This window comes from Mustela nigripes, chromosome 1, assembly GCF_022355385.1.
Source record: "Mustela nigripes isolate SB6536 chromosome 1, MUSNIG.SB6536, whole genome shotgun sequence".
In the NCBI taxonomy this organism is placed as follows: Eukaryota; Metazoa; Chordata; class Mammalia; order Carnivora; family Mustelidae; genus Mustela; species Mustela nigripes.
The window spans coordinates 36950479-36965610 of NC_081557.1; the positions used below are offsets into that span (position 1 = coordinate 36950479).

General features: G+C 37.8%; 1 protein-coding gene across 1 annotated transcript in view; it reads left to right on the forward strand.

Moving 5' to 3' along the window:
• Positions 1-987: 987 nt before the first annotated feature.
• COPB1 (COPI coat complex subunit beta 1) overlaps positions 988-15132 on the forward strand; it is a 40818-nt gene continuing 26673 nt past the window's right edge. Inside the window, exons 1-7 of the mRNA XM_059407946.1 lie at positions 988-1098; positions 1846-1995; positions 6664-6893; positions 7298-7467; positions 9842-9956; positions 10981-11073; positions 13334-13471. Of these exons, the coding sequence (XP_059263929.1) occupies positions 1905-1995; positions 6664-6893; positions 7298-7467; positions 9842-9956; positions 10981-11073; positions 13334-13471 (837 nt within the window). The 5' untranslated portion in view covers positions 988-1098; positions 1846-1904. The remainder of the gene's footprint in view (positions 1099-1845; positions 1996-6663; positions 6894-7297; positions 7468-9841; positions 9957-10980; positions 11074-13333; positions 13472-15132) is intronic.

Genomic DNA, 15132 nt, shown 5'->3' on the forward strand with positions numbered 1-15132 from the left:
TGAACCTGAATGAGGAGTAAATTATATCAATGTCAATTTCTTGCATTTGATATTGAACTGTACACAAAATGTTAGTTTTCTCCCTAGTTGGGAGAAACTAGGGGAAGAGTATATGGGATCTCTGTATCTGTAATTATTTCAAGATAAAAAGTTTTGGTTTTTTTAATCAGTACATAGGATTTGAAGAACATTCTTAGAACATGATGCGAACTAATGGGCTTTGTGATATATTTTGGGTGCTCAAAGAATTTATACTTTGCTTGAAGAGAAGAAATCTCAATTAGCTGGATTCTAGATATGTGAGACAGTATTTTTTTTTATGTTCCTAATGAAGTATGTACTTGTTAAGGGTGAGTTCTGTCAGATGTCTTTTATTCACAGTGTTTTGTTCAAGGCTTCAAAAAAAATTTTTTTTAATAACAATTGGCCAGAAAAGTTTTTGAGGGGGAGGTCTGCGTGGGAGCATATGGAACCTCAAGAACAATTCCGAAGGTGCTATGGCTATTAGTAGCTGCAACAATTGGGTTTTTGGAGAAAGGTAAAAATCTTTTTAAAATAGTGAGGTCAATCTCCCTTTTTGCAAATAAATGTATGTATGTATGTATGTATGTTAACTTCTTGGATGCTCAGAAAGGATCTTGAAATAAAGCGCCGATGTCCCAGCAACCCCAGCCTAACTGCAAAGGCAGAAACCGAGATTCCTGGAGAGGTTAAGAACTGAAATGGATCTTCATAAAATCTAGTCTCACTTATTTGAAGAACTGAATTGACTCTCCCAAATAGTAATTAGTTACAGTCCCTGTTTATTAGTGGGTGAGCTAGAAAAGGAACGTAAGCTTTTTAAGCTTTCCCAGATGCCCCTGCCACCTAAAACTGCCGCGGACTGGAAGGAAGAAACTTGGGCATATTGCAGAACGCAGGCGCAGGACGGAGAAGACTTGGCCTCTCTGAGTTGCCGTAGGGGCTAGGTGGCTTGGCCTCGTCACCCCACCCCCTTCCACGTCAGCCGAGGACGGTGCGGAGCAGCGGCTGCTGCTGCGGGTTGGAGCTGCAGTCGACGGTCCCACCGTTGCCCTAGCTGCCGCCCCTTGGAGCCAGGTAGCGGGCCCAAAGCTCCCAATCCCGGAGGCGTGCTGGGCTGGGCTGGGCTGGGTCGGAGGAACCAGCTCTCCGGCGGGAGGATGCGGAAGAGGAGCGACTAGGCCGCTCGCGTCCGGGCCTGGCGAAGTAGAACGGGGGGCTGGGAAGCTCTGGGCCGAGCGCCCCTTCCCGGTCTTGCGTACTGGCCAGGAGTCTGAGCCCTCCTAGGGCCCAGGGGTTCACGATTCCGGGCCGGGGCTGCTTTGCTGGAGGAACAGGAGGGGATGGGGGTGCAGCGCACTGATTGACCGACCCACACACAGTCGGGTCCACCCATGAACAAGAAAATGTTGTAAGGTTTTTAGCTGTGTTTTCGTGCACAGGGTCTCTTATTTGAGCAGTTCAGATTGTGTATTATGTTTAAAAGTCATTGTTCTGATTGTTCTGTTACACGGTTGGGCGGGACTGGGGGACTGTCACTGTATTGTGGGCCTTAGTGTGCAGTACGGCATTCTCAAGCCCTAGGTGGGGTTGTGGGGTGGGAGATAATATCCTAAGACCGAGGCAGACAGGCGTGTCTTTTATCATATTAGGCATTGTTTTTATGGGACACAGTATGAATTGACCCTACCCTTCTAGTACTTTAAAACTCAGCCAGACTGAATGAACTTTAGACAGTAAAGATCATGATAGTTACTGGTGTGTGTGTGTGTGTGTGTGTGTGTGTGTGTGTTTACTTGTAATGATATCGTTCTATTTTTCTAGATATTCTGGCATCTATCATCCTTGAATCTTGTATCGAGGTTTGATTATATCCGGAAACCATGACGGCTGCCGAGAACGTGTGCTATACGTTAATTAACGTGCCCATGGATTCAGAACCACCATCTGAAATTAGCTTAAAAAATGATCTAGGTAAACTCTGGTGATATTTTGAAAATTAAATGGAGAAAAAATGAAAATAAAAGGCTCATTTCCATTACAAGTTTCTTTGTAATTAGAAATACTTAATTTTTGTCTAAATACTTTTTTCTAGAATCTCTCAAGTAGAACTTTGATTTTTTTTTAAGATTTTATTTATTTCTTTGATAGAGGGCACAAGTAGGCAGGAAGATGGAGAGGGAGAAGCAGGCTCCCGGCTAGGCAGGGAGCCCATTGTGAGGATCCATCCCCCATTGTGGTCATGATCTGAGCTGAAGGCAGATGCCCAACAGACTGAGCTACCCAGGCACCCCAGAACTTGGGTCTTGATAAAAATTAAAACCTGGGGCGCCTGGGTGGTTGGTCAGTTAAGCGTCTTCCTTCTGCTAACTAAGGTCATGATCCCAGGGTCCTGGGATTGAGCCCCACTTCAGACTCCCTGCTCAGTGGGGAGTCTCCTGCTCTTTCTGACCCTCTGCTCTGCTCCTGCTCTCTCTCTCTGGCTATCTCTCTCAAAGAAATAAAATCTAGAAAAAGAAAACTTGTTACATTTAGACTCGCAGTGTTGGTTTTTGGAAATAAAACAACATCTCAGCTTAGTAAAGCTAAAGAAATATAGTAGTTTAGTTGTTAGGTATTCCTCACAATAACATAATGGCTTGTATAGTTTAATATATTATGCTTAAGTGTAGCTGACAGTTCTTTGCAGGTAACAGGTTGAGAATGTGTATTTGAATGTTTCAGTTCCTTTGTGTACTTAACTTCTTATTACTTAGCTTGTAAAACCAAAATAACTTTGTTCTTTGGGTTTGCCACCTATTGAACTTGGATTATGCATGTGTTTTCTGGAAAGTTTTAAGCTTTTTGAGCATTTGAGGTTTAAAAAGGTTTAAGCTTTTTTAAAGCATTTATTACAAAATGAAAACAAGTATATTTTTGGATTTTAAAAGTGTATACTCGGTATCCTTTTTGTGAGTGATTCTGTGAAAAACATTTTTTCCAAAGTAAGGCACATTCCAAAATAATGATTCTTGTTTCATTGAACTGCTAAAAATAAGTTTTACTTAAATGATAACTACTGTTTAAAACAAAGAAGAGTGAAAATTATGCTTCAGGTCTTTAAAGTATCCTTTTAGAAGGTAGTTTGCTATTTGAAAGGAGACAGTATTTTACTTGCCTGTTCCCACGTTTTAATCAGAAATAATAGAATTATCTCCTGGTTTTAGGCTTCTTAATAACTCGGTTTCTATTGAGATCCACTTTTAGAGAAGGAAAAAGAGACACTCCTTTATGTCACTTAAACCTATAGGCCTATATACCAAAGCCACAGATAGTTCTTTTTGTGTGTGTGTATGTGTTTATGTATGACAGTAGAATGAAATGCACATTAATGAATAAACTTGATTACTATTTCTTATAATTTAAAAGTTTTCAGGACACTTGGCTGTCTCAGTGGGCAGAGCATGTACTTTTTTTTGTTGTTTGTTGTTTTTAGGATTTTTATTTATTTATTTATTTGACAGAGAGATCACAAGTAGGCAGAGAGGCAGGCAGAGAAAGAGGGGGAGGCAGGCTCCCTGCTGAACAGAGAACCCAATGTGGGGCTCCATCCCAGGACCCTGAAATCATGACCTGAGCCAAAGGCAGAGGCTTTAACCCACTGAGCCACCTAGGCACCCCCGGAGCATGTACGCTTGATCCCAGTAGTAGTTACTTGGTAGAATTTGGCAAATTGAATTATTATTTGAAATTTTCCATATTTTTATTTTTATTTATTTATTTATTTTTAAAGATTTTTTAATTTATTTGACAGACAGAGATTACAAGTAGGCAGAGAGTCAGGCAGAGAGAGAGGGGGAAGCAGGCTCCCAGTGTGATGCGGGGCTTGATCCCAGGGATCCCTGGGATCATGACCTGAGCCCAAGGCAGAGGCTTTAACCCGGTGAGCCACCCAGGTGCCCCTTCCATATTTTTAGTAGTGTTGATGGAAGAAAAGAAGTTCTGAAAATTTTGAAGATGTAGGAAAAAAGCATCCTTCAACTCAGTTTGAATTGTTGGAATAGAAATTAGGGCTAAGAGGGCATGAATTATAAATGGTACAGATTTTTTACAAGTTTTCTGTGCAACTTCTAAAACTTTTTAATATGTAGTTACAAATGGAGCTTTATCCTGCTAAATTCTAGGATTTGCTGATTTGGGAAAAGTAGTAAAAACTGGAACAGAAGAAGACATTGGCATTATAATGACACAATTTTATGCCTTTCGGAATTTGTGTCCTTTATGCTATCAAACAGATTAGGAAGAAAAGACTTTTTTTTTTTTTTTAATATTCAGAAAGGGAGCTCAGGACAAAGATAAGAAAACCTGTTGAGGCTCAGCAAATACAACTTTAGCCACTTAAAACTTTGCCAGTCTGTCTTACTGAATAGTTATTGCTGTCGGCTGCTGTCACCTTCCTGATGCTTTGTAATTGTTTGCACAGATTAATAGTTCATCATTTTACAGTTTTAAAAAAAAATTTTATATATGTATTTGAGATAGAGAGCACACAGGACCAGAGGGAGGCGTCTGGGTGGGTTAGAAGCAGGCTCCCAGTGGAGCAAGGAGCCAGATGCAGGAATTGATCCCAGGACTCTGGGATGTTGACTTGAGTTAAAGGTAGACATTTAACCAACTGAGCCACCCGAACACCCCCAATTGTTTTTTTTTTTAAAGATTTTATTTATTTATTTGATGGGCAGGGATCACTAGTAGGCAGAGAGATAGGCAGAAGCGGGTTCCCTGTTGAGCAGAGAGCCCCATGCGGGGCTCGATCCCAGGACACTGGGATCATGACTTGAGCTGAAGGCAGAGGCTTTAACCCACTGAGCCACCCAGGCGCCCCCACCCCCAGTTGTTTCTTGATTTAATATGGCAATACCAATTTTTTTCATATGTAGCAGGAGATATAATACTCTGAAGCAAGGAGAGATGCTCGAGAAGGTGGTGTGTTTTGTTTTTTATTTTTATTTTTAAAAGATTTTTAAAGAATTTATTTGGCAGAGAGAGTGAGTGTACACAAGCAGGGGGAGCTGCTGGCAGAGGTAGAGGGAGAAGCAGGCTCCCCGCTGTGCAGGTCACTGATGCAGGACTCAATCCCAGGACCCTGGGATCATGACCTGAGCTGAAGGCAGACACTTAACTGACTAAGCCACCCAGGCACCCCAAAGGTGGTATGTTTTAAACAAAGATGTTGACCCTTGTGGAATAAATTTGGCAAGAACACTTACTGTGTTCTCAGTTGAACACAAATTGAGAACCTGAGAATGTTCTCTTATTTTGCAATATGTAAAAATATCATACCAAGCTAGTAATAGATATGTAGCCTTGGGGGCTAGAAAGGAATTTTGATTTACCCACTATAATTATTCCAAAGCATAAATCCTTTCTGTAACTCTATAAGTTGGGCATTCACAGTCTCTTGTCTCTTTGGCAACAATAAGGAGCTCTTCATTTGATAGCCACTTAGCTCTAATTGTTGGAAATGTATTCCTAGTTCTTTTCTTTTCCTCGTGATAACTCTAAGATTATTAAAAACTTCATCATCCCTCTGTGTCCTCCCCTCTCCTAGATACTTGTTTATTTCTAAGCAGCTGTAGTGGTGTGCGTGCCTCTTACATTCCTGCCTTTGATTCCAGTGATAGTGATGAAATTATGGATTGTGTTGCATGAAATAGTTTACAGTATAAATTGCTTTAAGCTGAGTAATAATAAACTAGTACTTTAAATATGTCATCCTTAATTCTAAATAATGGCTACTCATCTAGTACATTTTAATTTTCTTCTAGTTTTTTAGGTTATTTCCTAAGAAAGATTCTGAAGTTTTGTAGTCTGTTCCAATTTTAGTTTATGAGCTGCCCAAGTGAGCATTGCAGTTTTATAGCCTGTAGAAATATGGGATTTTGGATTTACTGTATTAGTTCCCAGCTTTTTTTCTTTTTTAACATTTTTTTAAAAGATTTTATTTATTTGTCAGAGAGAGAGAGAGCATAAGTAGGCAGAGTGTCAGGCAGAGGCAGAGAGGGAAGCAGGTTCCCTGCCAAGCAAGGAGCCCGATGCAGGACTTGATCCCAGGACCCTGGGATCATGACCTGAGCTGAAGGCAGAGGCTTAACCAACTGAGCCACCCAGGCCTCCCCTGAGCCTTTTTGAGTTTGAAGATCTAATGTTAAAAAGCCACTGATCTTCCCCGTTTTCCCCTCATGGTAGTGGTTGTAACTTCCACTGACTAAAAGCTATGTTGAATTCAGAAGCACTTATTCTAACAGCCTCTATTTACACTGTGAAAACTAGCTACGTATGTATTTGAGACATGCATCATTTTACCAAATGATGGCTTCTGCATTAACTCTATGGGTTTGGGACCAGAGATCTAATCCAGTGCCTTCATGTTCTGTGTAAAGTATCATAAGGTTCAGAGATAAATGACTTGTGTAAAGTCATTCAGCTTGTTTATGGTAGAACTAGGTGGAGTACCCTTGTCACTTTCTTCACTGTCTTTAATACAATTACTACTGATAAAATGAGAAAATGTTTTACTTGGTGAATTGTAAAATAACCTGAGGAATTTTTCTTTGAAATGATTGTGCCTTTTTTTTTTTTTTTTTTTTTTTTTGGAATCAGAAAAAGGAGATGTGAAGTCAAAGACTGAAGCTTTAAAGAAAGTAATCATTATGATTCTTAATGGTGAAAAGCTTCCTGGACTTTTGATGACCATCATTCGTTTTGTGCTACCTCTTCAGGATCATACCATCAAAAAATTACTTTTGGTATTTTGGGAAATTGTTCCTAAAACAACTCCAGATGGGAGACTTTTACATGAAATGATCCTTGTATGTGATGCATACAGAAAGGTAAACCAAACCATGGTTATTTCTGAATATTGCTTTGATTTTAATTGTAAAATTGGTGGAATGGGATTTGTTTTAATTTTTAAAATGAAATCTTGGATAAGATCTAAGTTATCAATAATTGGAACTGAAGTTGTGAAAAGCTATTGTAAAAAGTTTTATTGTTACTTTCTTTGGACATATTTTCCATGCATTTTTATGTTACTAGTAAAACAAAACAGTATCTCATAGAATATGAAACATTGATGTAATAAGTAAAAATTGACAGGAATCTGAAGGAAATTGTCTGATAATGTAGATCTTTTTCCACAAACCTACTTTCTTTTTTTCATAAGAAATTTTACACTTCACTGTGTGGTGTTTTGTAAAATGCTGTAACTCAACATTTCATATTTAAATCTTATCAGGATCTTCAGCATCCTAATGAATTTATTCGAGGATCCACTCTTCGTTTTCTTTGCAAATTGAAAGAAGCAGAATTGTTAGAACCTTTAATGCCAGCTATCCGTGCTTGTTTGGAGCACCGACACAGCTATGTTAGAAGAAATGCTGTTTTGGCCATCTATACAATCTATAGGTAAATAAAGGTACTTCTTTGTCTTAGTTTTGTGAGGATTGTGTACTCTTTTAAACTAGAGCTTCCACAGTAGTTCCTTGCAGATTGTATGTAGCTTGCAAAAATATTTTGTTTGGCCTGAACAATTTTTTTTTTCTTATTATCATTATGTTGTCAACATTGAAAAGATCTGGCAACCCTGGGTTCCAGTTTCTGCATGACAGTATGCTGAAATTAACAGTAGCTCCCTTTAAATAAGTTGTACACTTTCCAGTTTACGGTGCCTGTCATTCTCAATTGTAGTACTTAAGCCCACTTAATTAGTTAACTTGCTTAGCCCTGTAGCTTTTGAGTTTTGAAACTGTTTTTGAATTCTCTTTATGTGGAATGTGGGTCTTATCTTTTAACCCTTAGAAGACTTGAGGGAACTTTTTTTTTTATTATTTTTATTAACATACAATGTATTATTTGCCCCACGGGTACAGGTCTGTGAATCATCAGGCTTACACATTGCACAGCACTCACCATAGCACATACCCTCCCCAATGTCCATAACCCAACCACCCAGCCCTGCCCTCCCACCCCCAGCAACCCTCGGTTTGTTTTGTGAGATTAATAAGAGTCTCTTATTGTTTATCTCCCTCCGGATCCCATCTTGTTTCATTTTTTCCTTCCCTACCCCCAACAACCCTCCGCCCTGCCTCTCAAATTCCTCATATCAGAGAGATCATTCGATAATTGTCTTTCTCTGATTGACTTATTTCATTCAGTGTAATACCTCTAGTTCCAACCACGTCATTGCAAATGGCAAGATTTCATTTCTTTTGATGGCTGCATAGTATTCCATTGTATATATATACCACATCTTCTTTATCCATTCATCTGTTGATTGACATCTAGGTTCTTTCCATAGTTTGGCTATTGTGTACATTGCTGCTATAAACATTCGGGTGCACATGCCCCTTTGGATCACTACATTTGTATCTTTAGGGTAAATACCCAGTAGTGCAATTGCTGGGTCATAGGGTAGCTCTATTTTCAACATTTTGAGGAACGTCCATGCTGTTTTCCAGAGTGGCTGCACCACCTTGCATTCCTACCAACAGTGTAGGAGGGCTCAAGGAGGGAACTTTTTAATTAGAAAGGTTGCAGTTCTTAACTGATTCCTGTTCTTGGAAAACTGAAGATTTTAGACTTTAAAAATGATTCAGAGAACCCAGTTAGATAAGGCTAGAATTCTTGGCTTTTATAATCACTGGTGTCAATCTATTTAGATGTAGGATGTAACTTTTACAAATATCTTTATACTATAAGAGTTGATTGTTCTGTTTCACAGTTCTCTTATTGTTATATTAGATTTTGTTATCTGTCGGGGAAGTGGTATTCTGGTTAATAATGTAGAGTTCTTTGAAAGTACCATACAGACTACACAAATTTCAGAACTTAAACTAGACTGCATACACAAAAATTATGACATTTATTAAGCAGCAGGAAGTTTGAACACTGTATATTATGATATTAAGGAATTTTTACATTTTTTAAGGCATGAGAATGGTATTATGATTTGTTTTAAAAAGAAAGAATCCTCAATTATAATATGCTGATATATTTATAGAAGAGGTGGTAAGTAGTCTGGGATTTGCTTCATAATAATATGGGGGGAAAAGTGGGCAGGGGTATAGGTGAAACAGAATTGGCCATGAGTTAATAATTGTTGAAGTCAGGAGACAGTTTTTAAGCTGGGGTTCATTAATCTGTATGTTACAAATACTTTAAAATTTCCTGAATAGGAAGTAAGTTAGCAAGTAAGTGAGTAAATATAATGCATAATTAATACAATTCAAAGGACTATTTTTATTCTTGATAATTCTTTTTTTTTTTTAAGATTGTATTTATTTATCTGACAGAGAGAACGAGACATTAAAAGAGGGAATACAGGGGCGCCTGGGTGGCTCAGTGGGTTAAGCCGCTGCCTTCGGCTCGGGTCATGATCTCGGGGGCCTGGGATCGAGTCCCACATCGGGCTCTCTGCTCGGCAGGGGGCCTGCTTCCTCCTCTCTCTCTCTCTACCTGCCTCTCTGCCTACTTGTGATCTCTGTCTGTCAAATAAATAAATAAAATCTTTAAAAAAAAAAAAAAAGAGGGAATACAAGCAGAGGGAATGGGAGAGGGAGAAGCAGGCTTCCCCCTGAGCAGGGAGCCCAATGCGATGATGTGGGGCTCCATCCCAGGACCCTGGGATTGTGACCTGAGCTGAAGGGGGATGCTTAATGCTTAATTTGATAGTAAATGAAGATGTAAGCTTGATAAGGATTAATTTTATAGGTGTCCAGGGAGTTACTAAAATAACAAAAAGGTTTTTATTAAATATGAATATTACCTGTTTTATTTTAAGGAATTTTGAACATCTTATTCCTGATGCTCCTGAACTGATACATGATTTTCTGGTGAATGAGAAGGATGCAAGTTGCAAAAGGAATGCATTTATGATGCTAATTCATGCAGATCAGGTGATGAACTTTCTAAAAAGTACTTTTAGGACTGTATTCAAATGAGAATTAAAAGTATTTACATAGACCTAATCAAGTTTTTAGTCAGTGATTTTGTTTATAGAACAACTGTGTATTTTGGGGTTTTTTTAGATTTTCGAACTTAATTTATATAAAATAGTATTTTCTTAATCTTTCTCTGGACAACTGCTTATGTATATACTTAATATTTTAAACTTAATATGCACTTAATATTTTAAACGTATATAATAATAGCCACTTGGTGGTTTTTCCAGAATGAAATTATTATGGCCGTATTTTGTAGCACTCTGTTTTGGGGTTTAAACCAGTTTTTCCTTATGTTGGTATAGACCTAAAATTGTTTAATAGAGAAAAGTAGTAGCTTTATATAGGGTTCACCCTGAGCCATGTCTGTGAAAGAAGTGTTGTCTTCGTTGTATGTGAGTATCCTTTCTAGGCTCTTCAAATTTCCTAAGTTGGTGTCAACTCCACATCTGCCTCTGCTGGTGCTTAAAGTGTATGGATCAGCAGTGACTGCGTACTTTGGTAGCATCTAATCTTGGAAGTTTTGCTGCCCAATATTCTCAAAATGTGGGAAGTAATATGCATGAAGACTGAAAAATATAGAATCTGCCCATTTCTCTGAAATCTAGATGCTGTCATTTTATCTTTGTGAACAAGATTATTAGAAAGCTGCTTGTTTGGGCCAGGATATTTTGTCCTCTTGTACAGTTGTTTTTATTGACCTATATATTTGGTATTGTGCTCTTTATCTACATGGGGGGCATAATTAGAAAAAGTTCAATAAAATTTCCTGATACTTTTGCTGTAGAGATATTGTTGAGGTCATAGTTTTCTATGTCAGCATTCAGTATATAAGCGTCATTGAGATTTTTCTTTAAATCTTAGAAGCAGGAATAACCATGATCCTAAACAGCTGGTTTGTTTTGATTGTAGGGGTACTCTGTCTGAGTCCTTTTATTGAATGAGGTGGAATTTGATCAATATATTTTTATTTTGTTAGGATCGAGCTTTGGATTACCTAAGTACTTGCATTGATCAAGTTCAAACATTTGGAGACATTCTTCAATTGGTGATTGTTGAACTCATTTATAAGGTAAGACTAAAATGTGTAAAATACTCTTTAAGAGTTTAAGACAATGTTAAATTCTCTTTAAGAGTTTAAGACAATGTTAAATTGTCTTTTTCTGGAATGTTGCTTAATTCTAGGAGAATGTTTTAATAGCAGAAATATTTATTTATTTTTTAAAAGATTTTATTAATTTTTTTGACAGAGAGAGACACAGTGAGAGAGGGAACACAAGCAGGGGGAATGGGAGGAGAAGAAGCAGGCTTCCTGATGAACAGGGCGCCAGATGTGGGCCAATCCCAGGGCCCTAGGATCAGGACCTGAGCTGAATGCAGACTCTTTTTTTTTTTTTTAAGATTTTATTTATTTATTTGACAGACAGAGATCACAAGTAGGCAGAGAAGCAGGCAGAGAGAGAGGAAGGGAAGCAGGCCTCCTGCTGAGCAGAGAGCCTGATGTGGGACTCGATCCCAGGACCTTGAGATCATAACCCGAGCCAAAGGCAGTGGCCCAACCCACCGAGCCACCCAGGCGGCCCCCAAAAATATTTTAAAACACAGTCTATGAAAGCCTTTTTTTCTTTGTTTTTTTTTTTTTTCCTTTCCTTTGGTTTATTGTGTTTTTTAAGCACTTCCAATTTTTATAAACCTCCTTAAAGATTTCTGTTAAAAATTCATGGCTTGACCCAATTCAGCAGCAGAGAAGTCATTATGCATGTTCAATAACTGAGTAGGTTATGAATCAGGCTTTGGAAAAAAATTCAAAATCTTTTCTTGAGTACACACCAGACTACTTTGGAAATGTTATAAACAAATGAGAAAAGCTTTAAATACTTTCTGTGTTCCATGTGTGTAAAAGAAAATAGAGAGACTTTAAATATGTCAGTATGACATTGTCAGCCATTGACCAATAGGAAGTCTAAAACTAGGTGAGATTGGTATTTTAAAATGAAGTGTTTTTTTGGCAACATTTAAATTTGATACATTCTTTGAAAGAATTGATTGCATCTTAATGTTCTGATGAAAGGTAAATAACATCCTGTTTTGGTATTGATAACATTGGAAGCCAACAGAAATATACAACAGGAATGACTTTACTAAATAGGGTAATATTGACAAAGTACCCACAGCAGACACTGCTGATTACAGCTGTATTTGATTCTGAAAGGAAAAGGGCCCCTTTCAACACAAGGAGCCAGTCATTTGGATTTGGCATTTAAGATGAAACCAGATCTGCGAATGTATGGTTCCTTTTAATTCATCGTGTGGTTTAGAGATGCTGCTGAGGCTCTCCAAAGTAGGGATTCTCTGCTATTCAGAAACTTCTTTGTATAGCAGGGTCCACGTTACAGTAAGGGGAAATAGCTTTTTTTTTTTTTAAGATTTTATTTATTTATTTGACAGACAGAGATCACAAGTAGGCAGAGAGGCAGGCAGAGAGAGGGGGAAGCGGGCTCCCCGCTGAGCAGGGAGCCGGACATGGGGCTCGATCCCAGGATCCTGAGACCATGACCTGAGCTGAAGGCAGTGGCTCAACCCACTGAGCCACCCAGGCGCCCCAAGAGGAAACAACTTTTGAGTCATGCCTGAATAAGAGATTTGACTTTATATATGTTGGAGGAAAATCTGATGTAAAAACCAACTTCAGAAAAGAAAGAATAAGGAATATTTGCTTCATAGGTAAAGATATTAAAATATATTTAGGATCGCATAGGGAATTCTAGTTGTCTCCACAGTATAGAATATCATTCCAAATAAATAAGTAGTAGTAGTACTTGAGAAAGGGGTTATCTTTCTTGCTTTGAGAACAGGTATTTTCCTTTTATCAGGTATTGAGGTTGATATCTATCATGTTTCCCTTTTTGACCTGACATCCAGAATAAAATTTTAGGACCAAATTTAATATACTATCTTAGTACCCATATTAATGTACTTGGTCATTGATTTTATTACTTTACATTTTCTTGTTCTATTTCAGTTGTGTATAGTATGCATATCTTTTATTATAAACTATTGGAAATTTTTTGTGAATGAGAATATTAATTGTGATTGAATAAATGAATGAATGAGTAGCTGTAACAATTGTCTGAAGTAAAACCTATTTCTTCCTGAAATTACTAGTCATAGTGTCTTATCTCCTATTGGCTGATATCTTCAGATGCACTTATTGTTCTTTGCTTTCAAATTAAGAAAACTAGCATCTAAGCTGACATCTATTTAAAAAAAAGATCTGTGGTGAAAGCAAGTGTCCCTGGAGTCCATTGAAACCTAAATATTTTCTTCTCCAGGTCTGTCATGCTAATCCATCAGAAAGGGCTCGTTTCATTCGCTGCATCTATAACTTGTTGCAGTCATCTAGCCCAGCTGTGAAATACGAAGCTGCCGGAACATTAGTGACACTCTCCAGTGCACCCACCGCAATCAAGGTACTGCTTATTTCTTTTGGTGCCCATTAGATGATAGATATGCTGTCTTAGCACTTGAGATTTATTTATTTTTTTATTATTTTGTTCTCTTTTTAAAGATTTATTTATTCACTTGAGAGAGAGGGAGAGAGAATGCAGGGGAGGAGAGAGGCAGAGAGAGAGAGAATCTCAAGCAGACCCTGCGGGAAGTGTGCAGTTCAAGGCAGGGCTTAATCCCAGGACCCCAAGATCACGACCTGAGTGGAAACCAGTAGTCAGACACATAAAAATGACACATTTAAGTAAAGATACATTAAACCCCAGTGCTTGATGACTTAGTGGCATTGCAGTTTACCCTGTGATTACATGGCATTATCTGGCACAGAAATAACAGTTTATAAATATTGTGAAATTATTGGATTCCTTACATAGTCCAATCTTTCTTCTTCCTTGCTTTCATACATATATGTGGAGAGAAAGAGAGACAGAGAATACTAATATTTCTAGTTTCTGGAGAATGATACTGGTATTTTAAGATCTCTCCCCATGCAATAAGTATGTTAAAACCTAGATCTGGGAAAATGAATTTTGGATCCTACATGATGGATATTAAAGTTTACAGTACCTATTTTCAATAATGGAATGTTAGCTTTCTCTTTAATATATTGTATCAAGACTGAATGAGGAACCCTTAATATAGTCAGAGAATGAATAGTTATTTAAAGCCAGCTTGTATAAATAGGAGACTTGATTGCTTTACTTGCCAGTACTTAGAAAAAAATTGCTTAACTTTTTATTTTGAAATAATTTTAGATTTACAGAACAACAAAAGAGCAAAAGGTAAAAATAGGACAAACTTCTCATTATCCTTCACCAGCTTCCCATAATGTTTGTGTCTTCATAGCAATTGTGTAATTGTCAAAATTAAGGAATTACCACTGGAACAAATATTGTTAACTAAACTATAGATGTTACTTGAATTCCACCGATTTTATCACTAATCTCCTTTTTTTGTACCAGGATTCAGTCGAGGATTCCCACATTTTACGTTTAGTTGTCATGTGTTAGTTTCCTCCAATCTGTGCCACTTTCTCAAGCCTTTTCTTGTTTTTCATGACCATAACACTTTGGAAGAATACTAGGGCAGTTTGTTTGTATAATGTCCCTCAATTTGAGTTTGTCTAATGTTTTCTGACAGACAGACTGAGGTTATGCATTTTGGGGAAGCATACTATGGAAGTGATTAACCTTTCTTAATGTAATATATCATGGAGTGTACCTGATGTTGGAATACTGTCAGTGATGTTAACCTTGATCAGTGGGTTAAGGTGATGCCTGCCAGATTTCTCCACTGTTGAGTTATGATTTTTCTTTTTGTAATCAGTAAATAACGTAGTAAGGTACTTTGAAACTGCAAATATGTTATTTCTCCTCAAACTTATGCCAACTAATTGTAGTATTTCTGTACAGCAGTTATTGATGTGTTATTCTAATAATGACTTTCTGTTTCTGTCATTATACATTTATTAACTGGAGTCCTGTAAGAAGAGCTGTCCCTTTACCACCCGCCCTTCTTTCATTCTTCGTATCAGTATGGCTGTTTTATTCTGCATATTATAATCATTATCGTTACTTGTTTCATTTATCATACTGTTCCAGCTTTGGCTGTTGGGAGCTCTTTC